We start from the raw sequence: 26,810 nt of genomic DNA, 5'->3' as shown, positions 1-26,810 counted from the left end.
TAATTAGAAGCCCATAAAAAAAAAAAAAAACATCAACATTTTCTTCCTCCTTTCTTTAATCATAAACATATGCAGCCCCCAAGAATCTAGAGCCACCTTATATCAGTTGTTATTGGTTTCATCTTGGAACTATACCAACATTAAATTAAATTTATATGTTTGAATTTTTAGGTTTAATTTATGTGTTTGAATATTATATAAATTAAGTAAGATGATGGGATGGTATTATTTAAGTAAATTAGTTTAAATTTTTGAAAAAATGTTTATATAAAATTAAATTATGAACATAATTACTTAGGTTTGATTTGTAAGAATGCCATCATTTTATGCATTGCCTTATTTTCTAAAAACTAAAACATTTACTTTTTATTTTATCCTCGATTCAATCTCCAACGAACAACAAAACACTAGTAACAATAGTATCGTTGTTCGGATCATCCATTTTTGGGAAGTTACTAACTTTAGAAAAAAAATATTATCTTACTAAGTCTTGAATATTTTTCCCACAAATGTAAATTATTTTTACTTTGTTCATCTTTTTATGATTTATGCAATCATTTTAAAATACTTATAAAAGAAAATAAATAATTTCACGTATATTTGATTTTAAAATAATTTAATATATAATTATGTTGGGCGTCAGATTCTTAGAGTATGAGTTGAAAGAAACCTTACTATATTATATCACTAATAATAAAGTAAAGTTTTCTTTTAGAAAGCTCCAAAAGATTGTCATTTGATGCTCTCTTCTTTCACAAGTGTCATTTTGTTTCTCTTAATTTTTAGTGTGACAAATTTTTTCAATTAACAAATAATTTGATGATTAAATAGTTTAAAGATATAAGATTATAATATTTGGGTTGTATAGGATAATGTCGAGTAATAATTGGCTGTTTTATTTCCACACTTTAATATAAATAATTCACATGATCTTGATATTACATTATTTTATTTTGTTTCCAATCCATTTAAAATAAACTAAAGTATATTTTAATATATATATATATATATATATATAATTTCTAAATAACTAAATGAGAATTTGAATATATATATTTTTTTGATAAAGAGATAACTTTATATATTTCTGTTTAAAGAAAGAAGTGAATATATATTTAAATTCATGATTTGATTAGCTAAGATGCCCCTTCATAGATCTATATTTATAATATATAACTCTTGAATATATATTTAAAACAATAGACAATTTAGTTATTAATTCACAATAATGTATTTTTATAAACTTGGCATATTTTTTTTATTAACTTTTCTATTCCATCTCATTAATCCCATATTTTATACTAACTCTCATTTTTGTAACTTTCATAATATTTATAGTAATGCAATGAATGATTAATAATAGTATTTAGAAATATTACATATATAAGAAAATATATAAATATGTAATGATTGCATATCTATAACTCTCACATAGTTCATGTGACTCCTATAACAATGAAATTCTCCCTCTGATTTAATTTAGTTGTCGTTTTAGGTTTTCAATGAAAATGTTGGGTGAATATCCCTGTTTCATCCCTGCTGTTTTAAAGAATTAACCAATGAAATATTTATAAAATATATTAATAAAAGGTAAAATAGACAATTTAATAGTCTTTTTTATTTGTGTGAGAAAACCTTAAACGATAAGTAAAAAACCGGAGAAAGTATAAATCACATTTATCTAATTGATATAAAGATTAGTGTATTTATTATCCAATTAAATAATAAATTTTCCATATGCTCTTAACAACAATTTGTTTTATAAATAGAAAGATACACATTTTACTAATTCTGATACAGTATCTCAAATCTTACATGATATTTTTATTTAATTAATATTTTTTTAACTAACAATCTCCAAAATTACAAAAAAAAAAATATCCAAAAACAATGTAAACTAAATCTGTGCTACGCACGGAGCAACTACTAGTATACAATAATATAAGACACATTATAGAAAACTTGTTCAAAAACCCTAATCAAGTAGTGTGTCTCATTAGAAAACTCTCACACTCAAAGAGAGAAAAACATTTGACAAGACAAATGTAATACTTAATGAGGCCAAAACCTCTAGAAAACAAAAAAAAAACAAAGAAAAGAGCTTAATAGCAAAATCCAAATACTAAGATATATCGATAATCACGTTCATACTTACTCAATACATTAATAAGAAGAATAAAGATAAAATCCGATCAGAGCTCTTAGAATTTAGAAAGAAAAAAATATATGAAATAGTGAAAAAAATAAAAAGCAATGCGAAAAAAAAACACGCTTGTTAAGAACAAACAAACAAAACGAAAGGACCAAAGAAAAATAAATCTCACAGAATATATATGTTTGTGTGTGTTTGCCTAGGAATGATGACTGGTGCTTCCATCTTCTTGATGGTTGTGATGATGCTCTCCGTCGCGGTTTTGTTGGTTGTTATGGTTCGCCGTTTCCGCCACCGGTCGGTAAGCAGCGTTCAACGCAGCTAAAACTCCATAATGGCTATTTTCTCCACCGCCGCCACCTCCTCCATAACCAGACGCCAAAGGCTGTCCGGAAAACAAAGCAATCGGAGCTGCAAAATTCATAAGATGGACACCACCGCCACCACCACCTCCACCTCCACCGCCACCACCACCACCGTTGGGGTTATAAACATCTCCGGAGACAACACCGGAATGATGAGGATTGATATTAAAAGCCCATAGGTTCTGTGTGTTGTCACCACTACTCCAAAACGGCGCCGTGGCAGGACTCTGGCTCGTAGGCAAAGATCCAGCAGTTGATTGTACTAGATAGTTCCCCATTTGGTTGTGTTCTAAGAGCTGTGAAGAAGAAGAAGACGAAGAATGTGACTCGTTCTTGGGACGAACCTGTTGCTGATGATGATGCTGAAGATGAGTTATGGACTGATGCGGAGAATGGAAGTAATAGCTACTAGGAGTTGTACGAAGATGAGCAGCAGAGAGAGAGGATCTTGAGCTACGAAGTGAGATGTTTAAAGAAGTGAAGTTAGCGGGAATGGTTCCAGTCCCTGTAGCGGCTATAACCGCCGGCTCAGCTTGTTGGAGTAGCCACTCGATGGTTTCACCGTCGGACTTGTGGCCAAGCTCACGTGTGAGCTGAAAGACACGAGCAGCGCACATGGCAGGCATACGGATCCGACGGCCTCGGCCTTCGACTTTGGTGTGTCGGTCCTTGGTAGAGGTTCGCTTAGGAGGAGGCTTCTTAGGCTCGGAGCTAAGTTCGGAAGAAGCAGGGATGATGGCTAAGGAAGTGGAAGAGGAGGAAGAAGAATCAAGAAGCTGGAGAGGGAAGTTGGGCCGATGATTCGGGTTATGGTCCGGATCCGGATCCATGATGATGATGATGATCGAAGCTTAGGTGGTGGGGAAGTGGGACTATACCACTGTCTCTGTTAGATCTTTATGTGAGCCATAGTAATCTCTCTCTCTATAAATCTCTGTTTTTTTGCTGCTTCTTTTTAGAGAGAGAGAGATAGAGAGAGGTTATAATATGGTCCTTAAGGACATGAAACTCCTTTCAGATGGGAAGCTTAGCTGTGTGTCTATGTCTGAGAGAGAGAGAGAGATAGAGAGATTAAAGCAATGAATATGAAAGCATGGACTTTTATTTTAATTTTTTTTTCTTGCTGCTTTATATCTTTTGTTTTTTTTATTTATGGAATTTTATTTACATTATAAACTATTCCCTTTGAGAATTTCTCGTCATTTTTGGAAATAAAAGAGATGGGGCTACGTGGTTCTCCAATCTGTACAAAATATTCAAATATAAGATGTGTTTTTTCTTTTATTTTTGGGGGTGTGTGGTGTGTTACGTAAACGTACAGTGATCAAAATGAGTGAGAAAATAAACGGTGATGTTCGTACGTATTTATTGTGTTTGATTAGTAATAATACAACCCTATTCGATATCTATCGAACACTCTTTTTCATTCTTTCCAATAATTTAAAAACTGACGTCAGAGTGTTTTCGTCGTAACTGTTAACTTCAAGCGATCGGGGAAATTAATTGCGCACATTTAGCGAAAATTTCAGCGATTCAGACAGAACTCAGAAGTTTTACATACGATATTTTGTACATATGTGACAACAGAATAATAAATAGATAGAATTATTATTGACAGTGATTAATCCTTTGGCTCTATGGTAGTTCACGAGATCCACATGATATAATAGAATCCAACTGCTTTTTTATGAGACAGATGGATTTTCTATTTTTCTCGTCTTGAATGAGTTACCAGTTTGATATTAATATTATTATTATTTAAAAGACTATATTATACGGTATAACTTATACGCAAGATAAAAAAATCTTATATAGTCCTTTATAGATTTGTATATAAAAGCAAATTTGTAATGCTTCTCTTTTGTTTCCACCATTGGTATTATCTCATTGACATACAATTGTCGTTAAAAGATGTAGCACTAAATTTAGAAAATTATTTTTGATACTTTGATGTGGACAGAACATTTGATTTTTTTTAATAACAAATTTACGAAAGTTTTATAAGTAGTGATGAAGAAGTTTCATTTCTAATGTGATGATTATTCATATAGGCAGTTCAATATACTAGTATTATTTTGTTTACATATATACATCCATAGGAGTTTAGAGACTTCTTCATTTTGTAAATTTTCACCATAAATTACATAGAATATAGATGATATGCTAACATACACGTTTAAGATTTTTTTTTTTGTAAAAAGTATAGTCGATGTATTATGAAGATTATATATTAAAAAAAAAAAATTAGATGTATTTTCTAGTAGAAATCAAGTTTATATATATATATATATATATATATATATATAAACAACCAACAGGGAGAATGTAGATAGAGCAACAATTTGCCTGGTAATATGTTTATCATATTTGTTCATATGTGGAGAAAAGCTATAAAAAAACTTAACACATTAGTTTCGAGATTTGGTGTCTCCGAGATATGTTCTATGGAATTCTTACATAATACAAATAGATTTATAGAATTTAAGAAAATTTCATCTTACTTAATTTCTATGTTAGAAAATTTTAAAGTAATGCTTGTTAGTAACTAAGAAAATTTACTATTTTTCAACTTAATTAGAAAAAAATTCAAAACAATAATACAAATGATAAAAATCCATTCAAACCTAAGATGTAATGTATTTTTTATGACAAAGTATTAAATATCATTTTTTTAATTTAAACGAAATTCTTAGTGTTGCGTCTAAAGTTAATAAGATAAATCTTTTTAACAACATTGACTAGTCTAACCTGGCCTAACTACCAGAAATTTTGCGCATAGCACAATGTACTGTATACATTAGATTCCAAATTTTCTCCGGTTAAAAAACAAAAATCAGCTGTAACGGATTGCAGCTTTGGCATTGCAAAGAATAACAATTACAATTTGAAAAGAATGATCAGAAGATTTTAGGAACTTCAAAGTCAGCCGTGCCGACTAATTAATCAGTCATTAATTCTTTTCAAGTCATTTTCTCCACTGGCATATCTATTTATGTACATATGACTCCCTATTTCTCCTCTTCAAACAAGGTTTTAGGACCACAAAATTTTACTAATTAATATTTTATTTTAGAATCTAATATTTTTCAACAACTATACTTGGATCCCAACATCCTGGTTAGTCCATGATGATCAACTCTAAACAATTTAAGGACAGTTTAGGTCTTTATTATAATGGTTTTATATTGATCCACTCCTATAAATTTATTAGATTGTAAAAATAAACTTAGTTTGTTAGAAACGATTTTAAATATATAAAATTAACATGTGATGATATAAATGTTGGAAAGACAATAATAGTTTAATAGTCCCGTGGGACATAACATTTTCTGGATGATCAAGGTTTTCCGTTATTATACATCAGTCTATCTGTCTAAATATGCTTTTAAGGTTGTAAAATACAAATTTGACAACAAAAACTATATATTAAAAAAATGCATTAAGAAAAAGAAAGGGAAAAATAACAATTAAATCATGAACTTACACAAAAACGCCAATTAAATCTTGAATTTTCCCTAAGGCCATTTAAATCATCCAATTGTGTTGACAAATCTAATTAAACATCACATTTTATAAAAAACACCAATTAACACATCCCGAAAAATTGGGTAACAAAAGAACTAACCTCCGTTTAACACCGTTAACATCTGTTAAATTTAACTCGTTAGACTAATTAAAAAAAACTCGAAATCCCCAAATCATTCGATCCCTAATTTTACAAACCCTAAAAATCGATTTGATGCCGAAAGTTAAAAACAAGGGTGTGATTTCGTTTGTTGGAGAAAGAGTTGAAGATCCACCGCGAGATGAATCAAATAGTCTAATTATGTATGAAGCTCTAGAGGACGAGGTCGGAGGATTTGGACCTTTGGAGGCTGAGGTCGACGGAGTTGGAGCTGTAGAGGTTGAGGTCGGAGAAGGATTTGATGCTTCGGAGGCTGAGGTCGAAGGAGTTGGAGCTGTAGAGGTTGAGGTAGTCGAAGGATTTGGAGCTTCGGAAGCTGATGTCGAAGGAATTGGAGCTGTAGAGGTTGAGGTAATCAAAGTAGTTGGAGCTTCGGAGGCTGATGTCGAAGGAATTGGAGCTGTAGAGGTTGAGGTCAGAGAAGGATTTGGTGCTCAAAAAGTTGTATCAGAGGCCGGTGATAAAGGTTAAGCTAAAAAACGACGTCGAAAACAGAAGAAAAGAAGCGGTGAAGACGAGGCTATTGAGGCTGAATTGGAGCATGAAGTGGAGCACGACAGTGAAGATGACTGTGTGGCGTATGATGATGACGACTTCGATGATGTTGATGATGGAGTTGGTGGTGAAGATAACGAAATGCAGGGTGTGGAAGAAGATGTTAACGCAAACATTGCAGACGACTTCCCAGAGGTTGTTAGAGGAATAGAAGATGGTTCTGATTCCGACAGCGGTGATGATATATGGGACGATGACAAAATTCCAGATCCTTTGTCATCTGATGACGAAGACGAGGTCCAAGACAAAGAAGATGGAGGTCGTAGAGATAATGACGATCCAGAGGGTTTGTTAGCAGTGGAGAAAACGTACAACTCTCCTGAAGAATTCAAGCTTGCCTTGTTGATGTACTCGTAAAGACAAGGTACGATATTAAACTCTATAGGTCTCAAGCTTTGATAGTTGGTGCGAAGTGTTGTTATGTGGATGATGATGGTTTGAGATGTCCTTGGAGAGTCTATTGTTCATATGAGAAGAGGAAGCATAAGATGCAGATAAAAGTATATGTCAATGAGCATATATGTGTGAGGTCAGGCTATTCGAAGATGTTGAATCGGTCTACAATTGCTTTTTTGTTTGAGGAAAGGCTGAGATTGAATCCAAAGATTACTAAATACGAGATGGCTGATGAGATACAAAGAGAGTATAAGTTGGAGGTGACTCCAGACCAATGTGCAAAGGCAAAGACTAAAGTTATGAAAGCAAAAAGAGCTAGTCATGAATCCCAGTTTGCGCGTATATGGGATTATCAAGCAGAAGTTTTGCAGCAAAACAAAGAGTCCGAATTTGATATTGAGACAATCCCAGGGCCGGTAGTTGGAAGCAAGCAGAGGTTCTTTAGGTTATATATTTGTTTTAAATCACAGAAAGAATCTTGGAAAGAAACATGTAGACCTATCATAGGATTGGATGGAGCATTCCTAAAGTGGGATATAAAAGGTCATGTTCTAGCTACTGTTGGTAGAGATGGAGATAATAGAATTGTTCCTCTTGCTTGGGCAGTTGTAGAAATAGAAAATGATGATAATTGGGATTGGTTTGTGAGACTTCTTGCTGCAAGTTTGGGTCTTCATACAATGAGGAATATCGCCCTCATTTTAGATAAACAATCGGTGAGTCTACTATTAGTATATTTAAAGTGTTATTTATAGTATACAATCGATGATAGGTCTAACAAATGTTACTTTTTTCAGGGCTTGGTCAAAGCTATCCATAGCGTTCTGCCACATGTTGAGCATCGACAGTGTGCTAAACACATAATGGAGAACTGGAAAAGAGACAGCCACAATCAACAACTACAACGGATTTTTTGGAAAATAGCACGCAGCTACACCACTGGAGAGTTTAATGATCGTATGGCAGAGCTAAAGACCTACAATCCTCAAGCTTACGCATCCCTGCAGCTTACTAATCCACTTACCTGGAGCAGAGCTTTCTTTAGGATTGGTACTCTCTGCAATGACAACCTCAACAATCTAAGTGAGTCTTTTAATAGAACTATAAGACAGGCAAGGAAGAAGCCTTTATTGGATATGCTAGAGGACATAAGGAGGCAATGCATGGTTAGAAATGCAAAGCGCTTTGTCATAGCTGACCGGATGAAGACACGGTTCACAAAGAGAGCTCATGCGGAGATTGAAAAAATGATAGTTGGGGCAGGAGCTTGTCAGAGATATATGGCAAGACACAACATTCATGAGGTATATCAGAATGGTGTTGGCTATAGTGTTGATATGAATGAGAGAACTTGTGGTTGCAGGAAGTGGCAAATGGTTGGAATCCCTTGTGTTCATGTTGCATGTGTGATAATAGGAAAGAGAGAAAAGGTGGAGGACTATGTGGATGCTTGTTACACAAGGATAAGGTGGAGAGAGACATATAAGGATGGTATTAAGCCTGTCCAAGGGATGCAATTGTGGCCTAGATTGAATAGACTGGCTGTATTGCCACCACCATGGAGAAGAGGGAACCCAGGAAGGCCGTCTAACTATGCAAGGAGGAAAGGAAGAAATGAATCTTCATCTTTGTCAAATAAGATGTCACGGGAAAAGAGGGTCATGACATGCTCTAACAGCTTCCAACAAAGGCACAACAAGCATGGCTGCAAAAATCCTATTGTGGTTTCAAGTGCACCAAAGAGACCAAGAGGTCGACCAAGGAAAAACCAAGAACCACAAGAGCCAAGGGTTGGGTCACAAGCTCAACAAGGATCCCAAGGACCAGCGGTTGGGTCACAAGCTCAACAAGGATCCCAAGGACAAGAAGAGCAAGGACTTGGTCGATATGGATCATGGTTTCAGTGTTCCTCCTAGATTATCTTTATGAATAAATTGTTACTTTGTTTGGTTTGAGTGTTCATGAATGATGTTTGTTGTTGTGTGAACCAAATGTTTTTCATTAGGTTTGTTTGTTTTTGTCTTCTTTGGTTCAGTGTGTTGAACGTGGATCGATGTTATGGTTCAACTAGTTGTGTGAACTAAATGTTTTCATTATGAATGCTTTTTGTTTTCAACCTCCTTTTTGTTTTGTGAAACTCATAGCCAAACCAAATTTATTCATTACCAAAGACACAATACAAAGACACACAACTACAACCGATGAGATCCTACACCAAAGACAAAACACAAAGACACTAGTAACCAAGAACAAATGTTCCTTTCGAGGTTTTACACATTAGAATTACAATGACAATTACAGTAACACAAAGGCACACCAACTACAATATCATCAATTTCCATTTATTAAGTTCTCTTTTGCTAAACATTGCATCTTCCTTCAATTCTTCAATCTGAGTCTTTAACCCATCAATTTCGACAGCAACCTCAGATCTTGCATTGCTTATCTCATTGTTAATAATGGAGATTTTCGGCAATGCTTCTATAACCTCTTCGTACACAACTTCTTCCACCCACTTAAACAAATGCTCCTACAATTGTTAATTGATTAACTTTTATCAAAGAAAGCTAAAAAACACAAATTCATTACAAAATTAGTTACTTACATCTCCTCTGGTTGGACAACGAAAGTAAGGTCTTTCTGGGTCTAAACCGCAATGACACTTTCTCGGAAAATCATGGCAACCCCGTCCTCTGTTCTCACAATTTGATTGTCCAAATTTGCAACTCATATCTCAAAATCGTGAAGAAGAGAAGGTGAAGAGAGGATGATGCGAAATCGATTTTTAGGGTTTGTAAAATTAGGAATCGAATGATTTGGGGATTTCGAGTTTTTTTTAATTAGTCTAACGGGTTAAATTTAACAGATGTTAATAATGTTAAACGGAGGTTAATTCTTCTGTTACCCAATTTTTTGTAATGTATTAATTGGTGTTTTTTATAAAATGTGATGTTTAATTAAATTTGTCAACACAATTGGATGATTTAAATGACTTTAGAGAAATTTTAGAGTTTAATTAACGGTTTTTATGTAAGTTGATGATTTAATTAACATTTTTCTCGAATAAGAAATAAGTCTTAAATTAAATAAGAGATGGACAGTAGGATGAAACAGACTCCACGTGCGTGTCCTCTGCATCATTCACTCTCTAAAGACAGCGACCATAGCCTCATCCCCTCCCTTATGGACCCCTCTTCTAGTCAAGTCAAATTATTTTTATCTTTTCTCAAATTTCTTTCATTTTTTATTTTCTCCTTTTGATTGAATCTAGTAATCTACAAATTTTACCATCAATCACGAACCCTATTTCAAACATTACTGCGCGTTAACAAAGGTCATCTTATATTGAATGTCAAAAAAAAATAAAACACACACACACACATAAAGGTTTTCTTAAACTATAACTGATTTATATCTCGAATTCAAAGAATCATAAACAATACATACTATATTAAATTCAAATTTAAGTATAACTATTCGAAACGAAACCAAATCAATGTAGGGATTGAAACGAAACCAAATCAAAGTAAGGATTAAATATCCCTACTTTATAGTATTGAATACAGTACTTTTAAGTTTACTATGCATTATTTTCCAACTCATCTCATATATATATAAGAATAAAACACTTGAGTAGAAAAAATGTATACAAAATGGAGAAATAATATAAGAAATGGGAAACAAATTAAGAAAAAAGGAAAACAAATAATTAAAAGAAAAAAGTGGGCTCCCATCCACATTCACCAGCAATGATTGCCTCACTGCCTTTGCAGCTCCACTTCTGCTTCTTTCCTCTTTCTTTTATCTTTATTTTCTCCACCTTGCTTTAGATTTCCTTGATATTTTGCCCCGAATAATTTATATGCTTTTCATTTGGCCCCTCCAAGTTTTATACATGGTAAGTGTATCAACACTCTTCGACCCATATTTTCTTATTGGTTATTTCCAGTGTTCAAGAAAGCAGTCTAGGCAGCCACCTAGGCATCGTTTAGGCACTAAGCGCTCAGCAGACGCCTAGATGACCGCATGGACCGCTTAAAATTACATAAATTTTATTTTAATATTTATTTTTGATTTTTAACTACATATATTTAAATTATTAAGTTTTATATCTGTATATGTAATTATAAACATTTATATGTTGTTAATATAACTTAAATAAATGTAATTTCTTACTTTTGTTTATAATTTACAATTTTTTTATTTTTCTAACATATATTTTTATATAATTTTTTATATATAATGTTTTATGTTTTAAATGCATAAACCGTCTAAAAACCGTCTAGACTCCGATTAAGCGTTCTAGGTGTTAGGCGCTGAGTCACCGCCCATATACCGCCTAGTGCTTTCTTCAACATTGGTTATTTCCCATTTTTATTTTAAAATTCTCTGCATTATTTAAAAAATCGCTATTAAAATATAGATCTATGCACTTAATAGTCTAAATTGGATTATATTCGTAAAAATAGTGTGGTGATAAAATTGTAAATAAGTGATATATGTACTTAAAAAGACGGAGCAATAGTATTTTAGTTGATCGGTGACACTAATGTGTATTATATCATATTAATTATTAGACAAAACTATATAAATGCAAAATAGTTATCTATTTGTTTACTAATTTTTAACCACATCATTTTTGTAAATACTTCTCTAAAATGGCTATATATAGCCAATATATATATATATATATATATATATATATATATATATTTGATTATGGGTTAAAAAAAAAAAAAAAAAAAAGCAATTCTCCATTGTAACAAGCACGATTGGTCAATATTTCCATTTTATTAATAATCAATTAGATTTCCTAAGACATATTAAAAACATCATGCATCAGATTGAACAAGGTTTCAATTTTCTACTTTGGTAGTAAATAAATACAATTTATTCTAGATTATAACACTCGTTGAATTTTATATATGTAAATATGTAATGTTGTTATAGAAGTTTCGTTATGTGTCTCGTCTCAATGGTACAGACAGCTTAACATGAACATAATTATAAATACACGTTTTAGATTACGAGAACCATTTACACTATTTAATTTTGATTTGATGGTTATATTAATTCTGGTTATGAATAAATTAAACGAAGATAAATAATTAGCATACATATATGATATATACATGACATAGAGAGAGAGAGAGAGAGAGAGAGAGAGAGAGAGAGAGAGAGAGAGAGAGAGAGAGAGCATTGAAAGCCATGTACCGTCCATGTTGGATGGAGAGGTAACTGAAAGGAATAATAACATTGGCATGTATAACCCATGTGACAATAGTCCCTATATACAACTTATAAGCAAACACAGTTTGGTCGAGAAATATCTAAACAAAGTTAGTTCAATCGAATGAAACCAAGCTCAAGTCCGATGCCAAATTAAAAAAGATGTTTTACCATGACCGCTCCATCGTAAATATATCAAAGAATAGTTCCAAATAAAGACCTATGGATAAAAAATCAGAACCAAGTAGTGAACCAAAAAACTTGACCAGTAATCCTCCGTGTTAATCGTGAATCTGAATACTCTCTCATCTTGTTGACCGATCGAAGCTAAAGACAACTTAGACGGCAATTGACTTGAGGCTTGAGCGGTCACTCTCCTTACCTTGATCGACCATTCAAGACTCTCTTAATCCTCATTTTCAAACTTTTTATTTGATTTATTCTGAAGATAAAAAATGTATAGTGTATAGGTAAGCAAATTTTATGGAAGAAAAACTTACGGTTGATTTAATTTACTTTTGGTGCTATAAATTATTGCATAGAAGGAGAGAGAGAGGAAGAAACAACATAAAAGTTGTCCTCTCATGAACTGTCACTACGGCTAGCGACATAATCACGTTGCATCCGGAACCCTAGCATTCATCATTCATTGTTTGTGTTTGGACCCTATCTAATCTATTTTTATACTACATTTTTTTTCTTTTGATATGATCTATATATAATCTATATTTATGCATAATTCATGTCTGCACCTCTACCTTCGTATCTCTGTCTCTACTCCTTTTGTTTCTTTCTACAACTGTCTATCTACTTTTACATCTTACGTATAAATTTCAATTCCATCGGAACTAACTAACTGATTATTATTTTTATTTTTTTTAATTTCTCACAAACTAACCCATTTATATGTTGATTCAAAGATGACATTAAATTCAATTATATACTCTTTAACATTTTAAGTATATTATAAAATTTATGTTTTGCTTGTCTATCTAACAAAAACATGACACACATACATATGCATTAATTCTATATATATATAGAAATTTTAAGCGAGGTATTTAGATGCATTAATTCTACACAAAACATCTTTATCAAAAAATTCTATACTGTACAAAAAACAAGCATGATTACTATACCGCTATACGTGTGTATATAATTAATTCTATATGTGTAGCTTTAGTTTAAACTTTATACAAGCACATGTGCGTGAACGTAATTGCATACAGCATGCATACGTACGTGTAAACAATCCAAAAACAAGACAGAAGAGGATGCGTGTGTGTGTCTATATATGTATATATATGTTTAATTTTCTTATGTACCTCATCTGATCTCCATGACCGTGTGATATCGATGTCTCACCTTCTCTTCCATATAGTTTCTTCAATTTTTAGTTTTCCCTTTTATCTCTCTAAAATTATTTAGATCGAGAAAAAAACTAATTTGGCTGGAAAATCCTGGAATATTGAGCGTTATTAAGGTTGGTTATATATATATACTGACTGTATCCATATATATAAGAGCGTGTATGATCTATTATCATCTTTTCTTCTTAAAGGTCCAGAATCGTTTTTTGAAGAAAGAACAGAGACTCTTATAGTCTTATATGGCCTGTTTGGATCTCTTAAGAAATAATACTTCCTAATACATATTAAAACTTTCAAAGATTATATTATTATATTTTGGCATCATTCTATTATTCTATAAGTGTTCTGATTTAGGAATTCGACAGTTTTAGGTTGCTTTAAAACAGTGACGTGCTCACTTCCAGAGCAGTTGTTATGACTAATACTAATTAATTCAAATTATAGCTCAGAAAAAAATACAGTTCAATGATTACTCTGAGCTAGCATATAAAACATCCGGGAGATTCCGACCAAGAAGTAATCATTATAACTCTTTTGTTATATATCTTTTTTCGTTTTAGATTTATGTACGTATATATATAGGTTATGGTAGGACAACAGGACGAGTACTTAGTTAGCCTTAGTAATTTTTATCCAATTTTGACTCTCGAGCGACATTAATTATCACCATTTAATTTACAGCATCATAGATTCATTATTACTATGATCACCTCTCTTATAGCTGTTAACTCCCACATATATCCAGAGACTATGACCATCGGTACGTACAGGTATTGATAAGACCCTCTTTATACATGAGTTTTAGTGCACACTCTTTGCTCTAGTAGCTATAAGCTTCGTATGTGCTTCCCCTCGGTAGGCTAAGGTTCTAGAATATATAATTACATCAAAACCGACATTGTAGATCAATTAATGGATTCGGACGAAACGAAAAAAGAATAATATATAATATATATCGTGAATATGGAACATACGAAATATGTTAAACAAACGGTGTGGAATTATACAAAAATTGGGTTGGTATTATAATCATTAAAGTATTGAAATAATAATTATTGAATATATAATATTTAATTTCCTATCACTTTATATGACCAAAATGTTTATTAATTACTTAAAATAAAATTGTATTACCTGTTTGATTAATTTATAAAAAAAATCTTCAGTTTTTGTTTTTTTTTTTCAAAGACACATACTTGCACGCACCATGTAGCCAGTCCGATACTTCAACTGGAAGAAAAAAGTCAACCATTCTTGGCACAAAGATTGTTGAATGGACGTACAAGATCCACTCTACTCTGAGTGCTCCATTAAAAGCCTAAATAGCTTATTTATTATACCAATCAGTCCTGATACCAATGGATTACATAAGTTTTGGAAAATCGTTACTACAATTTGTCATTAGGCACATCATGCATACTATTATGATACACGTGTGTATATAATTTTTCAGTTGCAACATCTCTCTGTTGTGAGTTTATACGATTATTCGATTAATATGGTTGAATTGTTTAGTATAATATGTATAATCTATATAAACAATGTTACATACATAATGGAAACTAAAGTGAGGAAAGAAAGACGAGAGCACTAACATAGTAACAAGGGGCGGACCCACGTTCATTAGAGGGGGTGCAAGTAGCCCTGGGACTTAGTATCCGACATCCGGTATCTGGTCCAATCCGCTCCGAAAACCGGATATCCGGTCCAACCGAATACGGATCCGGATAACTAAAATTCAAATCCGCCTAAACCGGATACGGATCCGGATAAAATAGTTTTAACCAACCGGATATCCGGAAATCCGGTTTACCCACTCAACCCAATATAATTTGACCTTCGAGTATTAACACATATATATAGGAGGGCTTGGGGAGTAAATTTTAAGTGTTGGGCGATGTGGGATTCAATATTTTTTGTCTTTTCCTTTTAGCTTCATCCCACATCGCTTGGGAAAAGACTTTTCACACTTAAATGCATCTATAAATAAGTCTGCCTCTACACTTTCTTTATTCATTCCGTAAATGGGCTTTTAATATATGTTTGGAGGCCCAATTTGATTTATAGTTTTTTTATAAACCGGATACTTTGTCGGGTATCTGCGGATATTCTAATTTTAGTCGGGTATCCGCCGACCGGATATCCAAAATAACGGAGCCGGATTCGGATAATATAATTGTATATCTGCTGGATCTGGATCCGGATATGCCCAAAAAGGCCGGATATCCGGATCCGTCTCAGGGCTAGGTGCAAGTGGAGCAGATAAAAATATAAAAAACTTAGTTTATATGTATTTATTTGTGATGTAAGTAGTCTGATAGTCAATGATGCACCACACACTCTTTGAGTTCAAGGGTTCAAATCCCCACAAGAACACTTTTAGATTATTTTTGCACCCCCTCAAAAGATTTGCTAGATCGGCCAACATGTAGATGCTGGAAGAGGAATAGCATCCAAAAAAAAAAAAAACAGCCCACCACTCAAAAAGAAATATACGTAAATGTTTGTGCGTTTATGCGTATTGCGTATATCTCACACAAGAAGGCAGAAGCATTTACTCTTTCTATCTGCTATTTTCAATTCCTTTAATTATTTATAACAATAATACTTACGAAATTATTTTTCTTCCGTAAAACTGTGAAAGTCTAGCTATAATTAGTCCTCTAATTAGACCATTAGTTAGTAAGAAATTTAGAATTATTTCTAGATACCTTAGTCCTCTTGGATCATCAACTAACTAGTGTAATTAATTAGAACTATTTCTTTCTCCATCAAAGATTATAATTTCCTATAGACCTTTTTCCAAAATGCATGCAATCGACATGCCGTTGAATCTCTTAGTTGTTTAGTAGTATTGTGGGTGTTATTAGTTTATATGAAATTTATCCGAAGTCTAAACATTATTTTCTTTTAAAATATCTATTATGCTGGGCGTGACACACAACATCATGCAACACTAAAATATGCTATCATATATTAGTTCGTTTAATCTTAAGATACCAGATATTGAAAAAATCTATATATATGCCTTGCTCGCATGTATTTTAGTATGTGATTTTGTTCTAAATGAAAGAGAATTAAATTGAGCTGAACCACAAACTCTACAGGAGGGCTAAATAAGTTAGGGTAAGAAAAAATATTATATCTATATTTAAGGTTGTCTAACTTTTGTTCTTGTGGGAATTACCAATTTGCACGATTGTATGAAAAAAAAATATATAAGGGAGACAACTGGACAAGGGCTGCCAAAGGAGCGTTTTCTTCATTTGTTTTTAAATTGCTAAAGTGGAATGAAAAATACAATTTATTAAAAAGTTCTATATTTTTTCAGTACCTCTCGAGCCCATGTAGGGAATTACGATATATACCACATAGTGATTTTGAGGAACCCTCAAGTTTCTTTCAGTCGTTTTCTTCTCTCTCCATCACTATTTGATCCGAGCCTACGTACCACTTATCACAATTTTTACTTATTTATATTAAATTTTTTCTTAAAAAATAAAAATAAATTGGTGGTCACACACACCACCCACAGCCTATCAACATCCGTGTCGGCAAAATACCACAAAACCTTTAAATCTCGACATGTATATCTCCATTAGAAAACACATATGTAACCAGTTATACGTATAAATACAGTTGACACTCTTGTAACATATATATCGAAAATGTACGTGAGACAAGTTTAGTGGAAACTGGAAAAGAGGTCTATGGCCGAGTTTGGTGGGTGAGGCTGACAATGCTACGTCACACTCCAACCGTCCGTATTCGCGTTTCCCAATCTTTACTAGGGCTGACGTCATACTCCTTCGAATCATCTCCATTGTCTTAAAAGGAAGAAAAGACATTCGGACAAGTTCTTAGAATGATGTCAAAAAGTATATGTAACACATGAAAAAAAAAGGATAATTGATTTAAAAGGACATTTTTACTTCAATTTGTCCCACTATGCTTTTTTTTTTGGAGTTTGGTAGAATAGGTTTTAGAATACAGAAAAACTCAGTTATACCCTTAATACAGAAAAAACCAAAATTTCCTTATCAAACTTTTTCTATATTTCTTCTTTTGTATACTTCCTATATTTAATCAAAACAATACTTCCTTTTTTTAATAATCCATTTCTTTATACTTTTTTTACTGATTTTTGTAATACTTTTTTTTACTACTCACCTACCTAAAAGAAAAAAATCTCGACATTATCGACTCTCGATACCCACCGGCGAGTATCTCTCTCTCTCAAACGATATCGACTCCGGTAGCTTCTCCCACCGGCGAGGATCGACGACTCCGGCAGCTTCTCCCACCGGCGACGACTCTGGTAGCTTCTCTCTCTCTCTCTCTCTCTCTCTCTTTCTCTCTCTGTCTCCACACAATTGAGGTTTTCCCCAAATCTATTTCAAAAATTTTCCCCAAAATTTTGATTGAACCCAATCGATTTCTCTCTCTCTCTCTCTCTCTCTCTCTCAATCGATGCATGCAATTGTTTGTTTGGATTGTTGTGGTTGTGTTTTTTTTCCCCAAATGTGATTTTTTCCCCAAATGTGATAATGTATCGGTTGAAATTTGTTTCAATATAGTCAATATAGTTTCTATATGTGTTTGATTGTTGTGGGACAAATTTTTTTCCCCAAAGTTGATAATGTATCGATTGAAATTTGTGTTTTTTCTTATAGTTAGTATAACTAATCAATTGAAATCATCTGTTTTTCTTTTGTTGTCTGTTGATTTTTCAATGTTACCACGTTCTTTTGAGTTAGTTGAGCTATAAATTTTGAGATGGTTGGATTTGTTCTTGTGGTATTGAATTGGTTTATGGATAAAGTTTGGATTTTTATAGTTTGGATACATTTTATTGTTTTGAGCTCACTCGTTCAAAATCTAATCTTTTTTTTTCATCTATCGCTTTGAATTCTGAGGTTGAAGTTTAATGACTCTTGTATATGTTTTATAGAGAGGAGACACACGGTTTGAAGGTCGTGAGCTTTTGAGGTTCACCCTTGAACAACTGCTTCAGCTTAGAGAGGTAATTACTTACTTTTCATGCGTAGTTTTAGTCAAGTTGCTTTTTTGGTTTCTATGTTTTACTCAGATTATGTGGTATGCCCTGAATTAATTAGTATAGCTAATCGATCATGTTTTTGTGTTTTTTCTTACAGTTAGTATAGCTAATCGATCATGTTCATCATACTAATGAATATTATTTTCTTAATTTTTTTTTGTGTAGCTATGGAAACAGAATTTCCTAAACGCCTGTTTAGAGATGGATTTGAGCCACAAGTGAAGAAGATTAACAATTCCTGTCGAATTTCTATCTTGGGCAAAGTCAAACAAGCACTACCTAAAGAGTATGAGAAGGTGAAGAATGATCCAGTCTTTTCACATGTCTTTGCACTCTACGAGAATGGTTTAGGGTATTCAGGACGTTTGATACACATCATGATGTCTAGGCAATTGGTTACAAAGAAAAAAAGAGAGATATGGTTTGTGTTTGGAGGGAAGCCACTCAGATTTTCAATGCAAGAGTTTCATGTTGTGACTGGGCTCAAATGCACTGCAGATTCTAGTTGTAATTTAGAGAATTGGAAAGATGATGGTGGGTTTTGGAGCAAATTAATGAAGAGAAAAGGTCCGACTATTAGCATTAAGAGCTTGGTTGATGTTCACTTACCTGTAATTCACAAATGGAATGAGGTAGATAGGATCCGATTGGTGTATCTTCTTGTGATAGCTGGGTTGGTTATGGCTAAGGATGAGAAAAAGTATATTCCACTCAAATACATCCAGATGGTAATGGATCTTCATAAGGTGAGGACTTATCCTTGGGGTCTTAAAGCTTTTAAAAGTCTTGCTAAGTCTATCATAGAAAAAAGAGAAGATTTGAAGAAGATCAATAGCTATGCATTAGATGGTTTCTCATATGCATTTCAAATATGGGTGATGGAGGCAATTCCAGACATTGGAAAGTTGTTGGGAGAAAAGATTATCACTGAGTTTAGAGAAGCTCCTCGATGTTCTAACTGGAAAGGCGCAGCCAAAGTATCATATGATGATATCATCCAACTAGAAAGTACATTTGGATCGAAGGTACTTTCTTTGCCAACCCAACTCTTATCACATGTTTTTTTTTTGTTAATAGTTGATGTCATTGTTTAATCTTTAACTCCTACCTGTTTTTTTTTCTTTTTTTTTTAGGATATTGTTTATCCATACATATCTATTACTGGCGATTTCGACGTTGTTGACTCCATTGAGTTTTTATGGCGTGACGAAACAAGCGATGGTGAAGTCGATAATTTGAAAGATAAGATCAGTTCTGGAAATGATTTTGGAGACCATATTTGGGGAACTGTACAAGTTGATGATGTGGAGGGTGAACATATTCAATTAAAAGATGATGTTGGCAGTGAGGTGTGTGAAGAAAATCAAGGGTCTAGTGCAACAAAGAGTGGTGAGAGTATGCAAGCTGCTAATGATGAAGAATCAGGTTGCAAGAGGAAGAGACAACCTGATCATGGTGCAGAGAGGAGGAAAAAGAAACTGCTCTATGAGCGAGCAGCAACAACACATCGAGCTGCAACAGATGAACAAATGAAGTCCTTTATTAGTGTGTTTGAGAGTTGTTTCAAGAGTTTTGAGAAGAAGGTTGACAGCCGATTGGAAAAAATAGAAAAGGATGTCTCACTCTTGAAGGATACTTTAACTTCAGCTGGAATTACAATAAGCACTCAAGCCATGGTTGATGAACCATCCATTCCAGCAGAAAAGAAGAGTAAATCTGTGGTACGTAAGACTTAAATCTCTATGTTATGTATGTTTGTGTTTTTTTTAAGACTCTAAAAGAATATGTAATCGGATATGTATGTTTGTGGGTGTAATAATAAGTGTAAATATTTTTGTTAAACTTTTTGTATGGAGAGGATGAAACGGTTTTAGTTGATGATCTTTTCACTCATCATAGTGAAATAGATCTTAATTTGGATACACAAGAATTTTTACAGAAATCAGTAGGGCACCTATCTCAAAAAGCAGATGTACTTGGGTTTGATCCTACACAAAATGTATTGTGCAAAGATGACATACAGAGATTGAATACTACAAACGCGGGTGAATTTGACATGGATTCTGTTTTGGTGTTCGTTTCTGATGATCGATTCGATGCTTTTGCAGAGTGGCATAGAACAAGGGGGTAAGTTGTTCAATTATATATTACTATAATTGTTACAGTTTTATGCTCTTTCGATGCTTATGCATAGTGTTTTCTTTTGTGTATTTGCAGAATGATTCAGTTGGGTCCAAGTTTAATTAACGAGGAATTACTAAAGCGAGTCATGACAAGCAACGTTTGGCTTCATAATCCGGTACGTTGCAATATTTGGAGGGAGTAACGCTATGTAATACTTTATTATATTTTTTTTTAATTGCAATTTTTTTTTTGCAATGAAATATTTTTCAGGAAATGGATGCTATGATGTATATATTTCGGGAGAATACATCTTTAGGCCGACTGAAGTCAAATCGTGTTGGCTTCATGAATTGTTTGTTTAGCATGCAAATCAAAAACGAATATTTGAAGTTTAGAGAAGATAAAAAAGGCCACAAGTGGGATTCTATGATCTTGGGTTATGCAAACGGTGACTTGCCTTCTCATGGAAAGACAGGGAAGAAATGGGCATTAGACTTCGACAAAGTTTACGCTCCTGTGAACATCAGTAATAAGCATTGGATATCTGTGTGCATTAATTTTGCCCTAAGAACTGTTGAAGTATTTGATTGTTCTGGTATGACCCACAGAAGTCATGTGGATCCATTTGCAATCCTCATCCCTCGACTTGTGAAGGAAGTTCAGACCAAAAGCTATGGTAAATATCTTCATTTGTCTCCATATTCTATTATTTTTGCTTCAGTGCCACAAAATCTTAATAAGTCATGCTGTGATTGCGGAGTGTATGCACTTAAATACATAGAATGTCATATGCATAATCTGGATTTGAGTTTGATAAACGATGACAACATTAAAGAAGCTCGTACGAAGATTGCAGTTGACTTGTGGGAAGCAGCATCTGATCATGTGTTCATTGAGCGAATGAAAAAGTATGAGCCTCCACCTTCATCGCCTCATATTGTAGGATTATGATCCTTAGTTAAATTTTTAATTGTGCTACGATTATTATTGTAATTCACGTCTTCGTACGAGCATTATCATTTCTTTATTTATTTGGTTCTTATTGGCATTATCATTTATTTATTTATTATCACATCTTGTTCTTATTTATTTGGTTCTTATTAGCATTATCATCTTGTTTTTCAACACCATCGAGGCACACACAAATATTTCAAACACATCTTCTATAACTTGGGGTGTCATGCTTCTAAAATTCACACAATCCAATAACATTGACCATAAACATAAGAAATCCAATAACGTGTATTTGAAACATAAGCAATTGAAGATTAAAAAACATAAGAAATCCAATAACATTGACCATAAACATAAGAAATCCAATAACGTGTATTTGAAACATAAGCAATTGAAGATTAAAAAACAAAAGAAATCCAATAACATTGACCATAAACATAAGAAATCCAATAACGTGTATTTGAAACATAAGCAATTGAAGATTAAAAAACATAAGAAATCCAATAACATTATAAACCTCCATGTAAGCTAACACCTATAAACCTCCATAAGACTACATTATAAATTCTGGAAGATTTGGGATGTCATGCTTCTAAACCTCCATGTAAACTAACACTTAGCCAGCCTGAGATGAAAAAAAAAAATATTCATTGTTAAATTAAAGAAACTAAAACATGTATTTGAAATGATGTGTAAAAGTTGCTGAACAAACCTATTATTAGATTGTGTTTTCACATGTCGATCTATTGTGGCCTTCTTTACCACAACGGCCACACTTACGCCTCTTCGCTCCTTGTGACGATCTTATCTTGTCTTCCACTGATTCATATCTTCTTTTTCTTCTTCTACCAGCTCCTCTTCTTGTCTCAGGTGGTACAATTTTACATAACCAACAGTTTCGGGAACACACCATTCATCTTCAGGAACACCTATAGGATTAATGTTTTCCTCGTACAATGATCTCCATGCAGCAGTAGTGAACACATCATCAGCGTATGGGTACAGACTTTTCCCAATACTAAAACATGCTTTTATGGCATGTCTACAAGGAAGCTTTCCTGTGTCGAACTTTCCACATGAACAAGTCCTCTTCTCCAAATCAACAATAAAATCTACTCCTTTACCTTTAATCTGTAATATGAATTGAGAAATAGGATAAGCTTTAAACTTTTCACCCTTCTCTATTCTTCTAGAAATCTTCTGCTCCACGTCAATGGTTAAAGGGTCGTTCTGCTGCTCACTTTGTGCCCTACGCTCATAAAACCAGCGGGTTAACATTTCTCTAATGCTATCTAACAAAGGAATGATTGGATACTCTCTCGGTGATCTCAAAGCTGAATTTATTGATTCAGCAGGGTTGTTGGTGTTTATGTCATATCTATATCCAAGAAAATGACATCTAGCCCATTTTTTCACATCAGCCTCCTGTAGATAACCTCCAATCGCCGGACTGATATTGCAAATTTCCGCAAAATGTTTATCAAACTCAGCAACTCTATAAGCTTTTGACGCTTTTGCAAGACGACCAGCCACACCTCTTCCTTTATAATTTGTAACCACATTACCTATCAAGTGGTGGATGCAAATACCATGTTTAGCCAACGGGTAGATTTTTCCAATCATTTTACCAATAGATATATGTCGATCTGACACAAAAGCTAAATCTTTGTCATCCGCAATAACAACCTTAAGCTGCATTAAAAACCACTCCCATGAAGCATCATTCTCAGAATCAGCAATCCCAAATGCAATTGGATACAAATTAGAGTTACCATCTACGGCTGTAGCAACTAGTAGAACTCCTTTGTACTTGTTCTTTAAAAACGTTCCATCAACTACAATGACCTTCCGAATTTTCTTGTAGAACCCTCTTATTGATTGACCAAATGAAATGAATAGATACTTGAATCTACCATCACAATCAATATCATAATTTGTATGCGTACCAGGATTCGCCTCTTTTAGCATGTGCAAGTAGTTAGGTATCTTAGCAAAACTTTTCTCTGGGATTCCTCTTACTTCGTTAATTGCATATTCACGAGATTCCCAAGCTTGGGAATAAGTTAGCTCACATCCATTCTCAGTACGCATAATATTAATGATGTCATTGGGTTTAGGTCCCTCCTTGACACCTTCATAATTATGTTTGATGAGATTCCCGATTGTTCTTGCTGAAGGTGTTCTACCAAATTTCGTTTTCCTTGAAGGAGCACAAGTATGGCTACCCACATACTTGTTGATTTTCCAACATGTAGACCCTTCGAAGCACTCAGCACGAACACGCCATTTGCAAACATTATCAATACAGCGTATACACCAAAATCTTCTACCAGATTTAGTAACTCTGTAATCGCAGTTATACTTCATCGCAAAAATTTCTAAACTTACCTGTAAAGCTTCCTTGCTTTTGAAATATTTTCCCTTCTTTACCATAGAATCAACCATCATAGATCTAGCACCAACTTCAGCGTCCTTAGAAGTTATGAAGTTAGAATCATTCGGTTTTGCTTTACTCACAAATTTTGGCAGCTTTTCACGCAGAAGAACGTCAACGCCTCCCTCACTTGAATCGCTTGGTTCCTTATTCAGATCAATATTGCTTCTATCATTCACCGTGGCTTTAAACGTCACACACAACCGTATGTTATTCTTCATTCTCCAATAAGCAACAAAAATTTTTCACTTGGCGATCATTCATCATAACAACCGGAGGAGAATCAACACTGAGATCAAAGGGTAAATAACTAAATTCCACATCAACCATATTTTGTTGTATTTCATAGTCTTCCAAAACCATCATCTTTAGCTCTTCAAGAGTTGAATTGACTTCAAAAGTAAGAAGTCTCCCACGTTTTTCTTCATCAACAATAAATCTCCATTCATTTTGGCCGATACATCTCCATACACCACATGTTACATAGATTTGCAACATACTGCAAAATGAACTCTTGAATGAAATTTAGGTTGGAAAATGTTGAAAAAACTTGAACAAAATCGATTAAAAATGGGGTTTAATGTTTTCAGAACACGTTTTCTAAACATGTTAGAACGTAATCTTAAGAATATATTTGATTAGCATAATTTCGGGATTACGTAAATATTTTGTTTCCTTAAATTTTGGATTCAGTTTTGTAGAATATACTTTCTAAATTATGAAGAACATAGTGGAAAGTGTAGAATTAGTGTTCTAATTTTCGCAGGACACATGATAAAATGTAGATTTCATATTCTGACTTCAGTAGAATATGTATAAAGTGAAGAAAACAAATTCTAAAATTTGTAGAATATAGAGTTATGTGTAGAATATATATTCTAATTTCTGTATAAGACATACAAAATCCGACTTCTAAAAGTTTTAGAAGATATATTTATTCTAAAGTTTTCAGAACAAGTAGAATGGGAAGAATTTGTAATCTACATTTTTTAGAACATGTACAGTATGTAGAATTTATAATCTAATATCTTCAGAATATATACAATTAGTAGAACATGTATTCTAAATGTTGCAGAATAATTTGTTTTCAATGTTAAAACATCAAATTTTCATCAAAAACACCTTATGGCAACCTCTTTCTTATTTGTAGAATTTGTTTTTAGGTGATTGAAATTTTAAAATTGCTTAAAAGTTAGTTTCATTTTTTTTAAAGGGTAATTTAGGCATAGTGGCAAATTTAGCGTAGAAGGCATAATGGGACAAATTGAAGAAAAAATGTCCTTTTAAATTAATTTCCCCCAAAAAAAATGTGTGTATTGATGTAAGTAAGAAAATATGGAAAAAAATAACAAGACTGTTTATGCCATTGGAAAGGAAAAAGACCATAGTATCCTGTATCATGCGATCCAGGCAAAATGGTAAAAAATCCATTTTTAATTACAATTAAAACTAAAATATTATACTGTACATGTATAGTATCTGTTCATAACAAAATATTCCAGAGAAATCAATATACAAACTTCAAAACTTTCATTTAAAAGTAAAAGACCAAAAATATCAAAATTTGAAAATGTTATTGAAAAGTCAACATAAAAAGAATTGTCATATTATAGAATGAAATAACAAAAGAGAAAATCGATTTATTATATTCTCTACATGCAGCGAGATCAATATAAATATTTTTGTTTGATCATTTATTATCGTAAGAGCATTTCCATCAAACATATTTGATAAAAAATCAGAAAAATAATAAAAAAAAAAAATAAGAAAAAAATAGAGAAGTGAATAGAAAGTATTTCTGCCAAGAACAATTAAGACACAGCGTCTACAGTTGTAATTAAATAATTAAATTAAATTAAATTAAAAGTATTATTATTTAATTCTTTCGACATCTAAATAGCTATATAACTGATGGAGATGTCATAATAATTCTTTTACTATGTCTATATTGTTCACTTTTGGACTGGATATGAGACATGTATGGGCCTAGCCCAGTATAAATGACAAAACTTTGCTCTCATTATAATAACTCTCACTTAAATTTAATTTAAAAATCAATCATTAGGTGGTTTTCCCCAAGTTCAGCTTTTGCTTGTTTAAGGTTTTGTATTTTGATTCGTTGTTACTTGTCTTGGCCAATAAAGATAGGATTACATTTCAACCCCAAAATAGTTTAAGAAAATCCACACGTGATGTGATGTAAATTATTAAATAATCTCATCCTATAAGTTTGTTCTTACTTCGTTATAGATTAGCCTAGTGATCTATCTACCTCTTGTTTCATTGATTTTACCCCAATTTTCCCGACAAGACGTCTTTTGATTAGATTAGACAATTGAACAATAACGAAAGTTTTCTTACAGTAACCTATCAAGGCTTTGATGGGACTTATGTACAAGATATTTCGTTTAAAACATAAGTGTGTGTCCTAATGAGCCAAATTATAAATGGTTATACTCCTACCTTCCTAGAAAGAAGGACCAACCC

The 26,810-nt window shown here is 33.1% G+C and overlaps 5 protein-coding genes, 1 long non-coding RNA gene and 1 pseudogene across 6 annotated transcripts; 3 read left to right on the top strand and 4 right to left on the bottom strand.

The window, feature by feature from the left end:
• Positions 1 to 1,753: 1,753 nt before the first annotated feature.
• LOC104701607 (transcription factor TCP15) lies at positions 1,754 to 3,796 on the bottom strand. The gene has a single exon (XM_010417322.3). The coding sequence runs from the start codon at positions 3,345 to 3,347 to the stop codon at positions 2,352 to 2,354; it is 996 nt and encodes a 331-aa protein (XP_010415624.1). The 5' UTR covers positions 3,348 to 3,796; the 3' UTR covers positions 1,754 to 2,351.
• A 2,970-nt stretch (positions 3,797 to 6,766) lies between these two features.
• Positions 6,767 to 9,069, top strand: LOC147941570 (uncharacterized). Its single transcript, XM_087458569.1, has 2 exons — positions 6,767 to 7,869; positions 7,951 to 9,069. The coding sequence occupies exons 1-2, from the start codon at positions 7,246 to 7,248 to the stop codon at positions 9,067 to 9,069; spliced, it is 1,743 nt and encodes a 580-aa protein (XP_087314695.1). The 5' UTR covers positions 6,767 to 7,245.
• Positions 9,070 to 9,473: 404 nt separating this feature from the next.
• On the bottom strand, positions 9,474 to 9,884 carry LOC109125474 (uncharacterized protein At1g43920, Chloroplastic-like). Its single transcript, XM_019227106.1, has 2 exons — positions 9,759 to 9,884; positions 9,474 to 9,683 (listed from the first exon to the last, which is right to left on the bottom strand). Exons 1-2 carry the CDS (start codon positions 9,882 to 9,884, stop codon positions 9,474 to 9,476), a joined length of 336 nt encoding a protein of 111 aa, XP_019082651.1.
• A 3,837-nt stretch (positions 9,885 to 13,721) lies between these two features.
• LOC104788758 (uncharacterized) lies at positions 13,722 to 20,653 on the top strand. Its single transcript, XM_087457018.1, has 4 exons — positions 13,722 to 13,865; positions 18,704 to 18,775; positions 18,977 to 19,836; positions 19,945 to 20,653. Exons 3-4 carry the CDS (start codon positions 18,979 to 18,981, stop codon positions 20,545 to 20,547), a joined length of 1,461 nt encoding a protein of 486 aa, XP_087313144.1. The 5' UTR covers positions 13,722 to 13,865; positions 18,704 to 18,775; positions 18,977 to 18,978; the 3' UTR covers positions 20,548 to 20,653.
• Positions 14,679 to 15,581, bottom strand: LOC147941569 (uncharacterized). Its single transcript, XR_015561121.1, has 2 exons — positions 15,348 to 15,581; positions 14,679 to 15,101 (listed from the first exon to the last, which is right to left on the bottom strand). It is a non-coding gene; the product is annotated as an uncharacterized LOC147941569 (long non-coding RNA).
• Positions 20,654 to 21,210: 557 nt separating the features above from the next.
• Positions 21,211 to 21,886, top strand: LOC147941568 (uncharacterized). Its single transcript, XM_087458568.1, has one exon. The coding sequence runs from the start codon at positions 21,218 to 21,220 to the stop codon at positions 21,884 to 21,886; it is 669 nt and encodes a 222-aa protein (XP_087314694.1). The 5' UTR covers positions 21,211 to 21,217.
• A 701-nt stretch (positions 21,887 to 22,587) lies between these two features.
• On the bottom strand, positions 22,588 to 24,821 carry LOC147941567 (uncharacterized; annotated as a pseudogene).
• Between the last annotated feature and the right edge of the window lie 1,989 nt (positions 24,822 to 26,810).

This window comes from Camelina sativa, chromosome 7 (genome assembly GCF_030686135.1).
Source record: "Camelina sativa cultivar CO46 ecotype springtype chromosome 7, ASM3068613v1".
NCBI classification, from domain to species: Eukaryota; Viridiplantae; Streptophyta; class Magnoliopsida; order Brassicales; family Brassicaceae; genus Camelina; species Camelina sativa.
Note: the sequence above shows the minus strand (reverse complement) of the source record. Positions and strands in the feature narration are given on the sequence as shown.